Below are 19,093 nucleotides of genomic sequence, written 5' to 3'. Positions count from 1 at the left end.
TTTGGCAGCAGATCTCAGTGTACTTTTCTGAAGACATCGATTAATGTTGCTGCTTGTCCCTTGTGAGGAGCCAGGCAGGAGAACACTGCTTTTCTGCAGGTGTGTTGAGAAACGGAAACCTCAGGGCGAGATGGGGTGAGGCCACATCCAGACAGGGACAGCAGAGCAGGCTTGAATTCAGGCTCCTCAATGCCCCAGGTGTTACTCACAGGCATTTCCCCAGAGGATCTAAATCACTTTTCCAGGCCAAAGCTGGAAATCCTGAAATCTCCCTGACCCAAAAGAAACACTCATCATCTCACTGTTGTGGTTGAAATCGCCGCTCGTATTTATTGCAAAAGCAGAACAGAATGCACCTGTAGGGGTGCAGCTTCCACGGTTCTCCAGGCACGGGCTGTACATCACCCTTAGGCTGACCATTCCCTTGCAGGGGAGCAAAACTGCTTTGAGGAAATGTCCCCAGTAGGAATACACTAGAAGACGCACCTGCTATTACAGCACACTATGGAGAATACAGCTAATGAAGTGGTGGCAGAAGCTTGGCTGTGTGAGTGCCCTGGGGTAACAGTCTCTCTTCTGTCCAGTCCAGAGCAGAGCAGAGACTTCTCCCCCTTGGATAGCAGCCTGCCACCAAGACTCAAGCGGCATAAGACTCATCTCGCCAGACTGGCTGTCAGAACAAGAAGCACCCAGCTTTCCTACAGGTGGAAGAGTGGAAATCTGAGACTGCCTGTCATTTCCGGTGCAGAGGACAGCATCACCAGGCCCTGCAGTGTCTGGGTGGTCTCTGGGGGACAGATCCTGATGAAGGGCCAGGAGCCTTTATCAGTGGAACAGCAGGGAAGGGCCCTTGTTGGGTTGAAAGGCCACGATCAGAAGATAACCCAGAAAAGGCCACTCAGTTGACTTCTTAATCACACAACTGGGACCTGCTCAAATGTGCCTGAGCCATAAGTATAGTGAATACTCTCATGTTTACTTATAGTACTGTCTTAAAAGTGTTCTTTCCGGAAAGGCGAAGAAGTGCTTCGGTGGTGTAAGGAACAGACATAAGGAGAAGTGCCCTGATGTACAAGTACTCCTATCGGAACAAACAAGATTTGTTGGGGGAAAGTGTTTGTATAAAGAAGAGATTGGAATGGCTGGAATGAGCCCTTTGGGAGCCTGGCTGGGAGTGAGGTCACGTCACCCGATCCCAATAGGTAAGGAGGTGTCTTTGCAGAAGTCCACAGCGTCTTGGGGCACCTCACTTTGAATTCAGAGACATTAGAAAACAATTACTGAGCAAACAAGAAGTTAGACGATAGCAGTGGCTGAGATATTGCTCAGGTTCTCTCAATTTAGGAAGCAGTTTGATGACCCATGGCAGGCCGATCAAGGCAGTTGCCCCCGTGTTAACACGACCCATAGGTATCATCTTCATCTCATCGTAGCTGGTGTTGGAAATCAGGTATAATTTATCTTGTTTAATTACCTGCTGCCCTGCTCCTAATTCAATTCCCTCCCCTGTGATGAGCTTATTAAGTCTTCACCTGCTTCCGCTGGAAGGAAAATGCTGGCTGGATAGGGAGGCCCTGCACGTGTTGATTTTCAGGCATCTCGGGTGCAAGGCCACCATCCCCTTCCAAAGATGTACAGTAAGGTGGCAGCAGGTTCGAGCACTAGGGTCAGCTCACTCATCAGGACTAGTGGTTGTCCTGGACTGGGGAGCTCAGAACCACCCTGATTTTCTTCTGAAATAAAGGCTAAGCACGTTGATGTCTTTTACACTAGAGATTCTAAAGTGTTCTCTCCCCAGTCAGGGTTCTTTCTAGGCCGCTCTGCAGGCGAGCACACAGCACTCAGGGATCCCGCTGCTTCTGGACTGCCAGGCACTGTGTCTGGGATCAGGCCAGGAAGGGGCAGCGCGTGGGGTCTGACGTTGAGGCCAGCACCCAAGGGGAAAGCAAGCCTTGCATTTTATCCATTTAGACTCTACCAAATGCGTGATTAAAAACAAAAACTCCTACAACGCTTGAAACAGCTGCATGTACAAAACCTCACTCATTCTCAATTACCGCCAGGATTGGCCCTGCACACCCGGCAGCCCCCAGGCCCATCACCCGCGCAGGTAGGGGGCGCGCACGGGCCCCCGGGCGTTGATGTGCGGCAGCGCGCCCGCCGCCAGCTTCTCACTGAGTTTCTGGTTCGCCAGCTCCAGGTGGCGGCCCTTCTTACGTGCCTGCCGCAAGGACCTCTTGACCTTTTTCACCCGCTCCCGGAGCTGCCGGTTGCGCTTCTCCAGGGTGGCCACTTTCTGCTGCAGTTTCTTGACGTGGTCCTCCTCCTCAAACAGGGCCTTCTGCACCGAGGAGCACATGAGCTGGAGGCAGAGAGCGTGCAGAGAGGAGGTGAGTCCCAGAAATTGTGCTGGGGGCAGGGGAGTCCCAGAAGCTTCCCCAAGTGCTGACAGCAACACAGACCCCGATTCCCCACCCCAGGATGGGGATAAACCCCCGGATGTCCTTGACGGTGACATTCCCTGCCTTCCACCCTGTGAATCCCGCCCTGGCCTCAAATATAGAGCCTCCGTTTTGCTTTCCATACTTGGCTTCCTTGGAAGATGTCGTTTTCAAAGGATATTCTGAATTTTTGTCATGCATAGCAAAAAGGAAAGAGCCCCGCTTTGGTAAAAGACCAAAACCAGAAATGCACAGAGAAGGTGGACAGTCCTGGGGATGGTGGGGGGGAATCAGGTGACCTAATTAACAAAGGCTCTGATCAATGCTGGCCTGTCCGACTGAAGGGAGGGGTTGCCTTCGGCAAAAAGGGATTCTGTTTGCTCCCTTCAGCTGGGCTGGCCAGCACACAGAAGGTGGATAGTTCACAGGAAAGAAAACGTCAATATCTCTTAAACGTATTAAAAGATGCTTAGCCCCACTCATAATAACATAAAAAAAAAATGAAAGACACAGTGAATTACTCTTTCTCACATATTGGCAAAATTTCAGAGTCAGGATTTGGGAAAACAGGTGCTATCATACTGGGAGGAGAGGGTTGACTTCTATACAAACCAATTTGGCTCTGTCAAAATAACTGCATATACCCTCTGATCTGGTAATTCTGGGACTCTCTCATATAAATACTCTCATATGTGCAGGCTGCCACATGTGCAAACATTATGGCATTACTAAAAGATTGGGAACAAAAATATCCATCAAGAGAGGTCTGGTTCATTAAATTATAGTGAATCTATACAATGCAAAGGTCTGCCGTTTTTAAAGGAATAAGACAGCTCCGTGTGAATGGTGGCGTAGCAATGTGTAAGTGGTGTTCATAGTGAAAAGCTGTGCAGAACAGTGTGTATTGTGTGATACCAAGAGTGTGAAATATGGCACCCATCTGTGTCTGTTTAAATATGCATATACTAGCTCTGGAAGCACATGCAAGAAACGGGTAAGGATGGCCGTATCCAGGGAGCAGAGAGGACAGGAGTAAGAAGATTCATTTTCACTTTTGTACGTTTTGAATTTTGTATTTCATAGGTTTGGCTGTGTCCCCACCCAAATCTCATCCTGAATTGTAGCTCTTATCATCTCCATGTGTCATGGGAGGGACCCAGTGGGAAGTAATGAAATCGTGAAGGTGGGTTTTTCCTGTGCTGTTCTCGTGACAGTGAGTAAGTCTCATGAGATTGGATGGTTTTAGAAAGGACAGTTCCCCTGAACGCTCTATTGGCTGCCATCATGTCAGGACATGACTTTGAGCCTATTCACCTTCCACCACGATTGTGAGACCTCCCTAGCCATGTGGAACTGTGAGTCCATTAAACCTTTGTAAGTCACCCAGTCTCAGGTAGGTCTTTATTAGCAGTGTGAGAACAGGTTAATACAGTAATAAGGCTGGCATTTCCTTTATATATGTGTGAACCTATATATAAAAAGAGGTATTCTCATCTCCAGTCTTTCTCCTCCCACCCATTTTACCTCATCAAAAGCTACATTCCCAAAGAAAGACTTGAGCCTCAACTTTCCTCTTGCTTAGAAATCTCCATCAAGTCGGGCCAGGTGCAGTGGCCCACACCTGTAATCCCAGCACTTTAGGAGGCTGAGGTGGGCAGATCACGAGGTCAGGAGATCAAGACCATCCTGGCTAACACGGTGAAACCCCGTCTCTACTAAAAATACAAAAAAAAAAAAAAAAAGCCAGGTGTGGTGGCAGATGCCTGGAGTCCCAGCTACTTGGGAGGCTAAGGCAGCAGTATGGCGTGAACCCGGGAGGTGGAGCTTACAGTGAACCGAGATTGCACCACTGCACTCCAGCCTGGGTGACAGAGACTCCATCTTAAAAAAAATAAAAAATAAAATAAATAAATAAAATAATCTCCATTGAGCCCCACTATCTACACTGCAGTATGGTGGTGACTGGAGAAGAGCTCAGATCCTGTGGCCGGGCTGCTTTGGTTTCCAGTCCTGCCTCTTGCACTGACGAGTGACCTGAGACCTTGGGAAGCTTCCTAGGCTCAGAGTAGTGGACTCTGGGCTGCATTAGCCAGAACCCACTTCAGTACTAAAGGATTGATTTCCCCAGCTTCTTGGAGTGCTGCAGACTGATAGCCCTAAGCTGAGTCTCTCTCCGGAAACTGACCCTGGCCTAAGAGAGCTGCCCAAGGTCACGGCCCCTTCTTTGGAGCACCTGTATCCAATGACTGGTTGATACCGGTGTATGAAGATCAAGACCCCTCATCCCAACTTGGAAGATCTCTGAAGGGCAGTCCCCACTGCTAGGTGTCCTGGGGTAGGCTACCACCTTTGTTGAGACTGGATCACAGGTCGATGTCTCCCTCCACCTGTTCTTGCTCTTTTTCTCCCCAGGTATTAATCCCAGGAGCATTCTTAAAAACACCACCTACACTTTTTTTTTTTTTTTTTGAGACGGAGTCTTGCTCTGTCGCCAGGCTGGAGTGCAGTGGTGTGATCTTGGCTCACTGCAACCTCCACCTCACGGGTTCAAGCAATTCTCCTGCCTCAGCCTCCCAAGTAGTAGCTGGGACTACAGGCATAAGCCATCAGGCCCGGCTCATTTTTTTGGTATTTTTGGTAGAGACGGGGTTTCACCATGTTGGCCAGGATGGTCTCGATCTCCTAACCTCGTGATCTGCCTGCCTCAGCCTCCCAAAGTGCTGGGATTACAGGCGTGAGCCACTGTACCCGGCCCACCTGCACCTCTTATTCCAAAGCCTCCATCTCAGGGAACCTGGCCACTCGCAATGGGATGATCATGGTTGTTGGATTCCATGAGTTAACTTGAAAAATGTTTAGAACCATGCCCTGGTGCACAGTAAATGTTCACTAACTGTTAGCTGTGATGATAGGATAGAGTCAAATCTAAAGCCTTTACCTTTTGTGATTGGACCCGGCCAACATCTCCAGTCTTACTGTTCTTCCTTCTGTTCCCACATTTTAGACCCAAGACACACTGGGTCCCACCCAGCTCTTCCTGCAACACATCTGCTTTCTCATCCCCGAGGCTCTTCCTTCTGCCTGGAGTGCTGTTCTCCCCAGCTCCGCCTGGCCATCTTGGAAGCCCTCTGTGGTCCCCTCTTGCGATGCTTTCCACCGGGTTTCCCTGTGTATGTAATGTGTCCCCCTCTCCAGCCTCTAAGGCACGCTGTAGCTATTCACACCCACACACCAAGTACCTGGTGGCACTAGGAGAATGTGACTCAAGGGCCTTGACATTCACAAGTCACAAGCTCCTGAAGGCCTGGTTCACATTGATTTTTGCATCCTTGCTGCCCTGGCCATTTTAGGCCTACAGTTAAGAAAAAGGAGCCAAGTGGAATGTTCCAGTAATACCTGTCATTTAGTAAGAAACTCTGGGCTCCTGGGGAAGCTGCTGTTACAGGGGAGACCGTATGTGCAACACTGCCCTCTTCTGGCCAAAATGAGACCCCCCACCCTCAAAAAGATGGAAGGTGGGCATGGGAAATTCCTGGGAGAACTGACAGTATTTCTATTGTCTTGTGGATAGATATTAGCTATGTAACTTAGGCTTTAATATGGCCAAGTACCAGGCTGAGCACTGTATATTGACACTCCACCATTAAGTCATGAGTTTTCTACAAGTTATGGTAGATTCTTCAACCAAGAACAAGACAAAAAAGTCCAGACAAAGTCCATGACAGCAAGAGTATTGGGGTTTTGGAAGGTTGCTTGCTCAAATTTTCAAAGAATAGAACCCAATAGTGGCTGTAACATAACATCAAAGAGGAGTTGAAGGCAGGCTCAATGATGGTCTTCGGAAGCTGCGTTTAAAAATCATGAAAAATAGAGGAGGATGCTGGGACTTGAGTGATCACGTGTTAAGAGTTCTAAGACACAACATTCTTCATAGTCAGCCCTCGACTATGGACACAGCTGTTCTCCAGGGGAGCAAGAGGATGAATTTCACCTCCAGCAAGACTTAGAGCCCAGACAAAAGGATGACCTTGACCCAGGCCGTAAAAACCAAGATGGAACAGAGGGACGCCTTGAAGTGCATCTGTGTGTGTATCTGGAGGGAGAGGATCACTGAGATGGGAATGAGAAATACCCAAGCAAAGGTGAATGTGCAAAGGCAGATGGGATGAGTGGAGTTCCTTAGTGAACATGCCATTCTTTGGTCCTCATGGCCTCTAACATGGGTAGGGTTTGAGTAGGAGCAAAAGACATCAAAGGACTCTAGTAAGGTATCCGACATGACCAACATAGCACAGCCATGACCCAGGACAGCAGGCAGGTCTGTATCTCTGCAGCAAAGTGGGCCATGCCTCTGAGTAGGGGGAGCCTGTGTCATGTGAATTGTGGCTAACACAAACCAAGCCACTGCCGATGGAGCAGATAAAGCTGGTGAAGCCCTCTGGCATCCCAACTATCACCTCAAAAGAAAATCCTGTGTTTAAGAAAGCAAGAATTTCTAGAGGAGAGCTGTGCTTTCCAAAATGTGTGTTTCTTTAAGAAACGCTCCTTTCTTTGGAATGCTTTCCAAATGAAATTCATCTCCTTTTAAAACTGCTTTAAAAAGAAAAAAAGGTCCAGACATGCTATTTGTTCATTTTACTTTGTGGTATTTTTTGGTAAACTGAGAAGAGCAGGGAAAGGCCAGGCCAAGCTGAAACAGGTACTGCCATATTTTCTTTGAAGAAGAACCAAAGAGAAAGTCCTACAGGGCAGCCCGAAGCAACAGACTCCTCACAGGCAGGCCCCGCTCAGGGCTGTAGCACTCAGCGCCTCCCAGGTGCTTGGGTACCTTTGGCATTTGCCTGTCCAGAGCTTTTCTCTGGAAGTTTCCATGTGGCCAACAGGATGCCTGCCTCAGGACAGATGGGAAGATTGCCCTGGGAGCCTGCTCTTTTATTTTCAAAAAGACAAACGTTAGGCTGGGATATCCATTCTTCCTTATCTGTCTAAAATAACACTTTTTAAAACCATCAAAGCACACATTGATTGTAGGAAAACATTTTTTAAAAATATGGGAGTAACAAAAGGAAAATCAAAATCAATGATTCTATGGTACAGAGATAATCACTGTGGACATTGTAATCTATTTCTTCCTAGTATTGTTTCTATGGGTGTAAATAGGTAACTATTTCAAAGAAAACTGGAGTCTTGCTGTTATTCAGTTTTCTGTTCTAATTTTTTTTCCCCTTTTCATTTTATCATGACTGTTTTCCAGTCATCGGTCTGTAGACTTCCCATGAGTATTTCATGGGAGCTGGAGGAGGGAGCATCTGGTGGTTTCACCTGGCCACGAGGACTAAATCACCAGGCAAGACTGGCTCACTAGGCTGGGCGTGGCAGCTCATGCCTGTAATCCCAGCGCTTTGGGAGGCTGAGGTGGGAGGACTGCTTGAGCCCAGGAGTTTGAGACCAGCCTGGGAAACACAGGGAGACCCCCATCTCTAAAAAATAAAAATAAAAAATAGCCTGGCATAGTGGTGGTCACTTGTGGTCCCAGCTACTTGGGAGGCTGAAGCTAGAGGATCACTTGAGCCTGGGAGTTCAAGGCTACTGTGAGCCATGATTGCACTAGTACACTCCAGCCTAAGTTACAGAGCAAAACTGACTCAGGCTCACTAGTTATTAATCCCCCTCTATCCTTAGGACCACAGGCCAACGGGGAGGGATGGCAAGATAGGTGCTTATGCATCCATGAGACTGAGTGGCCTTAACATGGCCTTTTTTGGTCACCTGTCTCCAGTTACGGGACAAGTCCGCGGAGAGCTCTTCACCCGGGACTCTACCTGAAGTCTTCGTATAAGTTTTCTGGGTTCCCCGGGAAGCTCAGGTGTGACAAAGTTTCACAATCAACATCTTGAGCAGTTAAGGAATTATATCCATGATACCATCTAGAATCACCTCTGTCATTTCCGAACGGTTTGGCTTCCATGTATTCATTCATTCTGGCAAGAAGCATTTATTCTGTGCCTGGTGCTGTATGATGCAGAAAGTCTTCGCCAGTTATTCTGCAATATAGCAAGTTTGTATCAAGCTAAACAAAAAGACAGTACGTTTTTAAAAAACTATCTCATGGCACCAGATAGACCAAAGAGTCACTAAGAGGATTCTTGCCTTTCACAGCTGCTTTTAATTTAAATAACCACCTATAAAGACAAGACAAAGTGTACTTTCTGAAATGTAAAAATATAAGGGAAGAACAGTCCAAAAGCAACAACACAGATGAATAGCTTGCCTTTTTAACACTTTGTTCCTGTTCTCGGGATTCAAAAATGAGAAGGAAGGAAAAAGAAAACCCAGAGCAGTGATCAGGAAACGCTGGCCTATGGGCCACATCTGGCCCCCTGCTGTTTTTGTGAATAAAGTTTTATTAGAACATAGCTATACTCATCAGTTTATGTTTTGTTTGTGGCAGCTGTTGTGCTACAGTTGCAGAATTGAGTAGCTGCAACAGCTGATTCCACAAAACCTAAAATCTGGCCCTTTACAAGGAAGAGATGCTGAATCTTAATCTCAAGAGCGGCTCAAGGCAAACAGAGGTGGGAATTGGATGGGTTTGGAGGGCAGCTGGTCTATAGGCAAAGAATGGATGAAGGGCAAAGGTACTGAAAAAAACACCTGGTGCCAGAGACTCCCAAGAACCTCACTGCCCACATCTCACCCCTTTCCCACCACGTTCAGACGCTGGTTTGTGATGATGGCTTTGGCTGCCAGGTCATGGTTCAAGGTCTCCATGATCCTTGTCAAAGGTCCCATTGACTCCATCTCAATGTACTGCAGCCAATGTTTGCAACTGGCTCCAGGTGGAAATTAACAAACCAGCTCTTCCCAACACGACTGACCAACTGTTTCTAAAATGCATCCCTTGACATGGGACAGATGTGCCTAGAGCCTGCCCCTGTGCCCTGCTTGGGAACATCAACTCTCAGTGTGGAGAAGGGTCTGTAGGGGATTGCTGTGGTCCTGCAGTTGGTTAATTCTGAAAAGTTTACATGGCGCTGTGTTTTCTGACCCAGTGGAGGGCAGAGGCCAAGATTCCTTCATCATTTGCATGATTCAGGGACTCTGGGGAGCTTGATGGGAAGCCACTGGGCCTCCACCCATGTCCTCCACAGTGTCTTTTGGCCTTTTCCATAAACAGGTTGGAAATGCAGCTTTGTTCCTCTCCATCCTTTAAAACCCTTTAGAGACAGAGATCTGTGAGGAGGTGGGCAGAGAGCCACGTCCATGCGGAACAGTTTCCTGAATGACTAGACAGGACCAGGCTGAAGGATGCCCAGAGCTGCTGAGAAAACTCCCAAAGCTGGGAAGTGACAGCAGGGCAGTTCTTCCGAGGACTGTCTGGAGGGACAACCTGAGATGCCTCTGGCTGCGTGTGGCTTGGCAGCTCGTTCTCTGCTCCACCCAAAGTCAAAAGAGCTGCGTCCCTGGTGCCAAGAGCCCAAATCAAGGGAACGCTCATGCCCAGGCTGTGGCTGGAGGGGAGGCAAATGAAGAGGAGGGTGGAGATGGATCAGGGAAGAGGTTGGGCAGGAGTTCTCTTTCCATGAGGCAGCACCCGGCCTAGCTGGGCCGGGCCACAGCAGCCTCTCTTGCGTCCACTTCCTGATGCTGCTCAGGGAGGAGGCAGCCAGGCAGCATGGGTAGGAAGGGGTTTTGGAGTTAGGCAACTCTGGGACTGAATTCTGCCTTAAAGGATTTCACACTCCACGTACCCAGATACCTGTTAGAATCCACGGTTCAGGGAGCCCACTCAACCCCACCATCGGGCAGTGGGGTGTCCCTTAAGTCAATGAGCCTGTCTTGGCTCAAGTCACCTCATGTGTACAATGGGCCTAATAATGCCTCTTCCCTAGAACTGCTCTGAAGATGAAATCAGATGATAAGGGTAAAGCATCTGATGTGGCACCTGGTGTAGGATGAAGGACACACGAAGCTTTTGTGATTGTTGTTCGCCTGAGCTTGACCTTTGCTGCTGGAACTCCTCTCTCACCATACTAGGTCCTCTTGAGTGTCTTATGATTTTTTGCATCTAATTCCTTCCACTGATCTCTGCTCACCCACAGCTCACACCTTAACCAAATGATGACATTCTACTTCTCCAAGTCTTGGTTCAAGAGTCACCTCCTCTGTGATGCCTTCCTGGTTCCTCCTGAAGTCTTCCTATAAGGAAGAGCCCTGTCATCTTTTCCTGGTTCCATTGTCAAGTTTATCACATAGGGCTTTAACTGTTGGCTAGCCTGACTCTCTCCCAGACTGAGTCCCTTGAACACAACGGCTCCATCTTTTCATTCTTGCATCTACACTTAGCATGCAGTAAGCACTTTTAATAAATAGATGAAGGGATGCAGGTTGAAATAGAAGCAAGTCATTTTCAATGACTCAAAAATGGACAACCAGTGAAGAAGCTGGAGCTACCTTTTAATGCTGGGGTTGGATTCACCATCATCCCTGTGAAGCTCCATTTCCCAGGAATAAAGTTAGTTTTGCCAGGTGTGGTGGCTCACACCTGTAATCCCAGCACTTTGGGAGGCTGAGGCGGGAGGATCACTTGAGGTCAGGAGTTTGAGACCAGCCTGGCCAACAATGGCAAAACCCCATCTCTACTAAAAATACAAAAATTAGCCAGGTGTGGTGGTGGGCACCTGTACTCCCAGCTATTCAGGAGGCTGAGGCAGGAGAATCGCTTGACCCAGGAGGAGGAGTTTGCAGTGAGCCGAGATCGCACCACTGCACTCCAGCCTGGGCGACAGAGCAAGACTGTCTCAAAGAAAAAAGAAGAAAGTTAGTTTTGACCATTTGTTCTGGTAAGATCTGGGAGCTAGATTTAAGGAGCCCTGAACTTGGTGCATTTTCCTTACTTTCTTTTCTGCCTGTTCCCACCTGCCCATCCCCTGCTGACTAGGTTATTTTGTACATCCCCATACGAAATCCCTTAAGAATTGCGGGACATGACGCAGATGAAAAAAGAAATCCATTTTGGGAGGGGAGATGCTAGATGATGGAAAACCTGGGTAAATGCAGGAGAAGGGATCACATTTCAGAAGCTGGGGCCAGGGCCAGCCCTGCTGAGAGTTGGATTGCAGTAGCAGCTGGATGTGGGAAGGGAGGGTGGGGGGGGACAAGATCTTAAATGGCCAGGGGTTAAGTCCTGTTGATGGCCCATGATTAAAACCAGGAAACACTGAGCTGTCTTGGGTGAATTGCCTGCCGTCACAGGAAAGGGGGGTTTATTAGCTAAGTTCCAGTACAGAGATCATAAAGCCATGTCTTCAGATAAATCTACTACAAAGGTTTCCCAAAGTGGAGTCTCCAGGACACTCATTTCATGAGATGTTTACATGGGGACCAAAAGGGTGGCTCTGGTTAAAAAAGGTTCAGGAATGCTGCATATTATGGCTTCCTCTCTAATGTAATGCTTAGGATCAGCTGTGCACATTGGTCCGGCATTAAACCTCCCTAACTTTGTTTTACCCCAAATCTCATCGGCCTCTGGTGGAGATCTCCAACATGCAGCAAGAATAGACAACAAGAGTGAGTGTCTAGGCTGCTCAGTTATGAGCAGCCTCCTGTGTTTCTCCCAGGGAGTTTTGCAAACATTTTCTCTTGTCTGTGATACAAAGAAGCCTGGGAAACACTAGGTCAAGGAATACTCTCTCAATCCTTTTTCTAGAACTAGCAAGGGCTAGAAGGGTACTGAAATCACCCTTGGCTAAGAACTGTGATTTTTTGTTTTTGTTTTAGAGACGGAGTTTCAGTCTTGCCCAGGCTGGAGTGCAGTGGTGCGATCTCGGCTCCCAGGTTCAAGCAATTCTCCTGCCTCAGCCTCCCAGGTAGCTGGGACTACAGGCGCCCACCACCACACCTGGCTAATTTTTGTACTTTTAGTAGAGACAGTGTTTCACTATGTTGGCCAGGCTGGTCTCAAACTCCAGACCTCGTGATCTGTCTGCCTTGGCCTCCCAAAGTGCTAGGGTTACAGGTGTGAGCCACTGGGCCTGGCCAGAACTGTGATTTCTTAATGCTGACCACTGTCCATGGTGAGTGCAGAGAAGGCGTCCAGGTGAAGTGGGAAGGAAGATGTTCTACTTTTTTTTTTTGGGTTCCCAGAAAATCCACATCACAGTGGATGGGGCACTGGTCTAGGTGCAAGGCTCCATCTACCTGGTGTCCTTGGACACTCATGGTCCTGTGAGTTACAGCATCTGAAAGACATCTTCCAACCTTGGATGCCTCTGCTTGTTTGGTCAAAGCCTCCTTGGGGGCACCTCAGTCCTTAGCCAGTCACGGCCAGTTAATTCTCTCCCATGAAAACAGCAGGAGGGCTATGAGGGCACTACAGCCTGGCTGATGCAGGCTTCCTTTGGGAAGGAAGAGTGCCATTCATGGTCTCTGGAATCTCGGGTTTCTGTAAAGATAAAGAGGTGACCATTGGCCCTCGGATGTGTGCTTAGCTTCTGTGGCATCCCAGGCTACAGGGGAGGAAGGGCAAAAGGACCTGATGATGTCTTCTCTCCACCATCCCCAGCAGTTGACCGGTGGCTGCCAGTGGGGTACCTGGGGGCCATGCTTTTTCCTGCCCCAACCATGGAGTGTGGGTATGCCAGCCCTGGCTGAGTGAGGTACACTGAGCCCCCCATCAGCGCTTTAAGCTCCATGTCTTGAGTATTTGCTATTGCCCAAGGGAAGAATAGGTCATTGGTCCAGTCAAAGCTTACCCCTTGCTCTGTGGACCTCTGTGCTTGGTCCTGGAAGGGCTCTGAAGTCAGGCTCTCCCTTCCGACGTCAGGGCAAAGCAATGAGGCTGTGAAGAGTGTAAGGCTGAACCACGGATTGAGGCTGTGGAGAGTGGAAGGCTGAAGCTGAACCATGGACTAACAGTGCAGGGTACCAGGTCCCCCAAGGAGGGGGATCCTAGACAGGCACTGAGCCAGAGCCAAAGCTGTCCTGCTCCCTCCCCACTGGTGCTGTCTACCTGACCCATCTCTAATCTAGTGCTGGTTTCCATGGGGTACTTTTCAGGGTCTAAGCTATTAGGTAATTAGGGGCCAGTCTCCAGCTCTTCAACTGAAAAAGGCAGTGAAAGGCCAGGCTCCACCTTCTTCCTGAGGGCTGGGGCATGTGCCTGGTATCCTCAGTACTGGCTGAAAACCCCAAGGGCTCCTGGCCATCTGCCCTCCTGGGGAATGCGATGGGAATTTATGAGCTGTGATCGTGTTCGTGTTTACTTCTCAGAGACTGATGACTTGTCCACACAGCCACATCCAGGGCCTGCTTCAGCTAAGAGTCTGTTTATTTGGGAGAACTTATCAAACCCAGACACAGGTTGTTTTCTGCTACTGAACCCAGACAGGTGGCCCTAGAGCTGACTCTCCTTGGATTGGAAAGAGCCGGGGGTGCGATTTAGTAAGACCTTACTTCAAATGTGGTTGTGCCGCTTGCTGGCTATGTAGCTGTTTTCCTTTTTAAAGCAGAGATACTGATAATGAGAAAAAGTATGGTGTATTTGGTATGCCTTAAAGCCATTCAATGTCGACTGCAGTTGTTGCTACATATTGCCAGACTCAGTCAATAACCATATGTCCCCAAATAAATTCTCAGTTAATATTTTATTTGGTAAAAATATTATTGGAAAACCTATAAACAACAGATGACAAGCACAATGATACGTGTTTCTGCCAATTCAAGGATTGTCCTTCCTGGCTTGGTTTCTGGCACAAGTCCTTGCAAACGTGCAAGTTTCAATAACTAGTCAGAGCAAAAAAAAAAAAAAAAAATTTTTTTTTTTTGACAGAGTCTTGCTCCGTTGCCCAGGCTAAAATGTAGTGGCGTGATCTTGGCTCACTGCAACCTCCACCTCCCAGGTTCAAGTGGTTCTTCTGCCTCAGCCTCCTGAGTAGCTGGGACTACAGGCACCCACCACCATCCCCGGCTAATTTTTTGTATTTTTAGTAGAGATGGGGTTTCACGATGTTGGCCAAACTGGTCTCAAACTCCTGACCTCCAGTGATCGACCTGCCTTGGCCTCCCAAAGTGCTGGGGTTATGGGTGTGAGCTACAGAGCCCGGCCAAGGGCAAAATTTATATGTGGAAGGCAGCAGATTACAGAATCCTCCCCAGTGCATAGTTGCGGCCAGCCCCTGTGACATGAATATTATCTGTGAGAATTTTAAATATGTCTGAATTACTGTTCCATTCTATAAATGACCACAGTTATTCTTAGTGACTTCTTCAACAGTTTGCTGTTCCATCTTTCTGGAAGGCCATTCCATGACTCTGCAAGGCAGGTTCATTCTCATCCTGGTTCCTGTGTCACCTCCACAGATATGTTCCCTTGTCACCCCATAAGTCACCTCTCCTAATGAGGCCATTTCATAACCCTTCTTCTCTTCAGTGGCTTATAACATTGTTGGATTTCCTTATGAATGGCTAATTTGTTCTTTCTTCCACTAGACTAAAAATCTCTTGTTTTTACTGCCATAGCCCTAGAGTCTAATACCGTGCCTGACACACAGTAAGTACTCAACAGAGTCACTGCCCAATGAAATAACACATTGTAAAACTAATGCATGCTAATGGTTTTTTAAACATTATAAACTAATGAGAAATGGGAAAAAGTCACCTATAATCTCATCACTCAAAACTAGCATTTCTATTTTACTGGCATGATTTCTTAAACCTGGTTATAAACACTATATTTAACATTTTAAAAATATTTAAATTGACAAAATTTATATATATATTGAATGTGTACAACATGATCTGAAATATGTATACACTGAAATGGCTAATTAACAGATGTATTACCTTACCATTTTTTTTTTGTGGTGAGAACACTTAAAATCTACTTTTAACAATTTTCAAATACACATTGTATCATTATTAACTGTAGCCACCATGATGCCCATTAGATCTCTTGAAGTTATTCCTCGTAACTGAAACATTGTACCCTTTAACCAGCGTCTTCCAATATCTCCTTCCAAGTCTCTGGTAACCGCTATTCTACTTTTTGGTTCTTTTAGCTCATTTCTTTTAGATTCTACATTTAAATATTAATAAGATCCTATGTACTGGTGCCTGGTTTATTTCACTCAATATCCTCCAGTTTCATCCATTTTGTCACAAATGACAGTATATCCTTTTTTAAGGGTGCATAGTATTCCATTGAGTATATACACATCATGTTCTTTATCAATTCCTTCATTAACAGACACTTAGTTTGATTCCCTATCTCAACTATTGTAAATAATGCTTCAGTGAACATGGGAGTGTAGATATCTCTTCGACATACTGACTTTGGATGTATACCCAGTAGTGAGATTGCTGGATCATATAGTAGTTCTGTTCTTAATTTTTTGAGAAACCTCCATACAGTTTTCCATAATTACTAATTTACATTCCCACCAAGTGCACAAGGGTTCCCTTTACTCCACATCCTCACCAACACTTGTCTTTTGTCTTTTTGATAATAGCCATTCTAACAGTTGTGAGATGATATCTCATATTCATTTTAATTTGCATGTCCCTGATTAGTGGTGTTGAACGTGTCTAAATATACCTGTTGGTCATTTGTATGTTGTCTAGAGGTCTATTTAGGTCCTTTGCCCATTTTTTAATTGGGTTATTGGCTTTCTTGCTGTTGGGTGTTTGGTTTCTTTTGGTTATTAACCCTTTATTAGATGTGTGGTGTGTAAGTATTTTCTTCCATTTTATAAGTTGTCTTTTCACTCTGTTGATCATTTCCTCTGCTGGACAGGAGCCTTTTACTTTGATGTGATCCTATTTGCATCTTTTCCCTTTAGTTGCTTATGCTTTTGTGGCCATACCCAAAAAATGTTTGCCCAGACCAGTGTCATGAAGCTCTGTCCCTGTGTTTTCTTCTGGTAGGTTTACAGTTTCAGGTCTACATTTAAGTCTTTAAACATTGAGTTGATTTTTGTATATGGTGTGAGATGAGGGCCTAATTTCATTCTCTGCACATGGATACTCAGTTTTTCCAGCACCATTTACTGAAGAGACTGTCCTCTCCCCGTTGCCTGTCTTGGCATCTCTGTTGAAAATCCGTTGACCATACACATGGATTTATTTCTTGGCACTCTATTCTGTTCCATTGGTAGATTTCTGTTTTTAGGCCAGTGCCATCCCACTTTGATTACTATTGCTGTATAGTATATTTTAAAATCAGATAGTACAATGCTTCTTTTTTTCCCCTCAAGATTGCCTGGCTATTCAAGGTCTTTTGTGGCTCCATATGAATTTTATGATTCTATTTCTGTGAAAAATTCCATTGAGATTTTGATGGGGATTGCATTGAATCTGTAGATCACTCTGGTAGTATAGACACTTTAACAATATTCTTCTAATCTATGAGCATGGGATATCTTCCCATTTATTTGTATCTTCAGTTTTTTCCATCAATGTCTTACAGTTTTCAATGTACAGTGGTTTCACCATTTTGGTTAAGTTTATTCCTGAGTACGTTATTATTTTGTAACTATTGTAAATAGGATTGTTTTATTGATTTCTTTTCCAGATAATTCATTGTTAGTGCATATAAATACTACTGATTTTTGTGTGTTGATTTTGTATCCTCAGACTTTACTGAATTTGTTTATTAGCTCTAACAGTTTTGGGTGGACTCTTTGGGTTCTTTTTGTGTGTAAGATCATGCCATTACAAACAGGGACAATTTGACTTCTTCCTTTCCAATTTGGATGCCCTTTATTTCCTTCTCTTGCCTAGCTGCTCTGGATAGGACTTCCAGTACTGTGTTGAATAGAAGTAGTAAGAGTGAACATCTTTGTCTTATTCCTGATCTTAGAAGAAAAAGCTTTCAACTATTCACCATTGAGTATGATGTTAGCTGTGGGTTTGTCTTACGTGGCCTTTATTGTGTTGAAACACATTCCTTCTATACCTAATTTGTTAAAATTTATCATTAAAGGAAGTTGAATTTTGTCAAATGGTTTTTCTGCATCTGTTGAAATAATAAGGTTTTTGTTCTTCATTCCATTAATGTGATGTATCTCATTTATAGATTAGTGTATGTTGAACCATGCTTGTATCCCTGGGATAAATGTCATTTGATCATGGCAAATGATCCTATTAATGTGCTGTTGGATTCAGTTTACTAGTATTTTCTTGAGAACTTTTGCATCTATGTTCATTAGAGATTTTTGGCTTGTAACAGGCTTTTTATAGTGTTTTTGTCTGCCTTTAGTACCAGAGTGATGCCACGTACAGTCAGTTTGGAAGTATTCCTTCTTCAGTTTTTTGGAAGAACTTGAGAAGAATCAGTATACTTCTTTAAATGTTTGGTAGAATTTAGTAGCAAAGCCATCAGATCCTGGGATTTTCTTTGATGAGAGACTTTTTACTGCCAATTCAATCCTCTTACTCATTATTGTTCTGTTCAAATTTTCTGTTTATTCATGATTTAATCATGGTAGGTTGTATGTGTCTAGGAATTTATCCATTTCTTGTAGGTTATCTAAATTGTTGGCATATGATTGTCTGTGGTAGTCTTTTTTAGTCATTTGTATTTCTGTGGTATCAGTGTAATTTCTCCTCTTTCATTTCTGATTTTATCTGAGGGTTTTTTTTGTTGTTTTTTTTTTGTTTTGCCTTTGAGACAGTCTTGCTCTGTCACCCAGGCTGAAGTGCAATGGCGTGACCTTGGCTCACTCATTGCAACCTCTGCCTCCTGAGTCATGTGATTCTCCTGCCTCAGCCTCCCAAGCAGCTGGGACTACAGGCATACACCACCGTGCCTGGCTAATTTTTTATATTTTGTAGAGCTGGGGTTTTGCCATGTTGACCAGGCTGGTTTCAAACTCCTGGCCTCAAGTGATCCACCCACCTTGCCCTCCCAAAGCGCTGGGATTACAGGTGTGCATGAGCCACCACGCCTGGCCTGAGTCATCTTTTTTTTTACTTAGTCTAGCTAAAGGTTTGTCAATTTTGCCTTTTCAAAAAACCAACTCTTTATTTTGTTGATCTTCTGTATTATTTTTCTACTCTCATTTATTATTATTTCCTTCCTTCTAACTTTGGGCTTAGTTTGCTCTTTTTGTAGTTCCTTGAGGTAACATTAGGTGTTTACTTTTTTGATGCAGGCATTCATTGCTATAAACTTCCCTCTTAGAACTGCTTTTGCTGCATCCCATAAGTTTTGGTATGTTGTGTTTCCATTTTCATTTGTCTCATGATACTTTAAACATTTTTTAATTTTTTTCTTTGACCCATTGGTGTTTAGGAACATGTTGCTTAATTTCTACATATTTGGGAATTTCCCAAAATTCTTCCTGTTGTTGATTTCTGGTTTCAAAGGATTGGGGTTAAAAAAGATACTGGGTAGGATTTCAGAATTTTTAAATTTATTATCTATCCTGGAGAATTCTCTGTGTGCACCTGAGAAAAATGTGCATTGTGCCGCTGTTGGATGGAATGTTCTATGTATGTCTAGTGGTCCATTCATTAAATGTCTTGTTTGGGTCATTTATTTTCCTGATTTGTTCAGTTGTTTTTCTGTGTTTTGTAGGGTGGGGTGGGGTCACTGATCTTCCTTAAAACAATTATTTTGAATTCTTTGTCAGGTAGCTCATAAATCTCCATAT

At 45.4% G+C, this 19,093-nt stretch overlaps 1 protein-coding gene across 2 annotated transcripts in view; it reads right to left on the bottom strand.

The window, feature by feature from the left end:
- Positions 1-304: 304 nt before the first annotated feature.
- CCDC3 (coiled-coil domain containing 3) overlaps positions 305-19,093 on the bottom strand; it is a 157,952-nt gene continuing 139,163 nt past the window's right edge. For both annotated transcript variants that reach the window (XM_021943045.2, XM_021943044.2), the window contains exon 3: positions 305-2,362. In XM_021943045.2, the coding sequence (XP_021798737.1) occupies positions 2,099-2,362 (264 nt within the window). In that variant the 3' untranslated portion in view covers positions 305-2,098. The remainder of the gene's footprint in view (positions 2,363-19,093) is intronic.

This window comes from Papio anubis, chromosome 11 (genome assembly GCF_008728515.1).
Source record: "Papio anubis isolate 15944 chromosome 11, Panubis1.0, whole genome shotgun sequence".
Taxonomy (NCBI): Eukaryota; Metazoa; Chordata; class Mammalia; order Primates; family Cercopithecidae; genus Papio; species Papio anubis.
The sequence above is the reverse complement of the archived record's forward strand: the minus strand, read 5'-3'. Positions and strand labels throughout refer to the sequence as shown.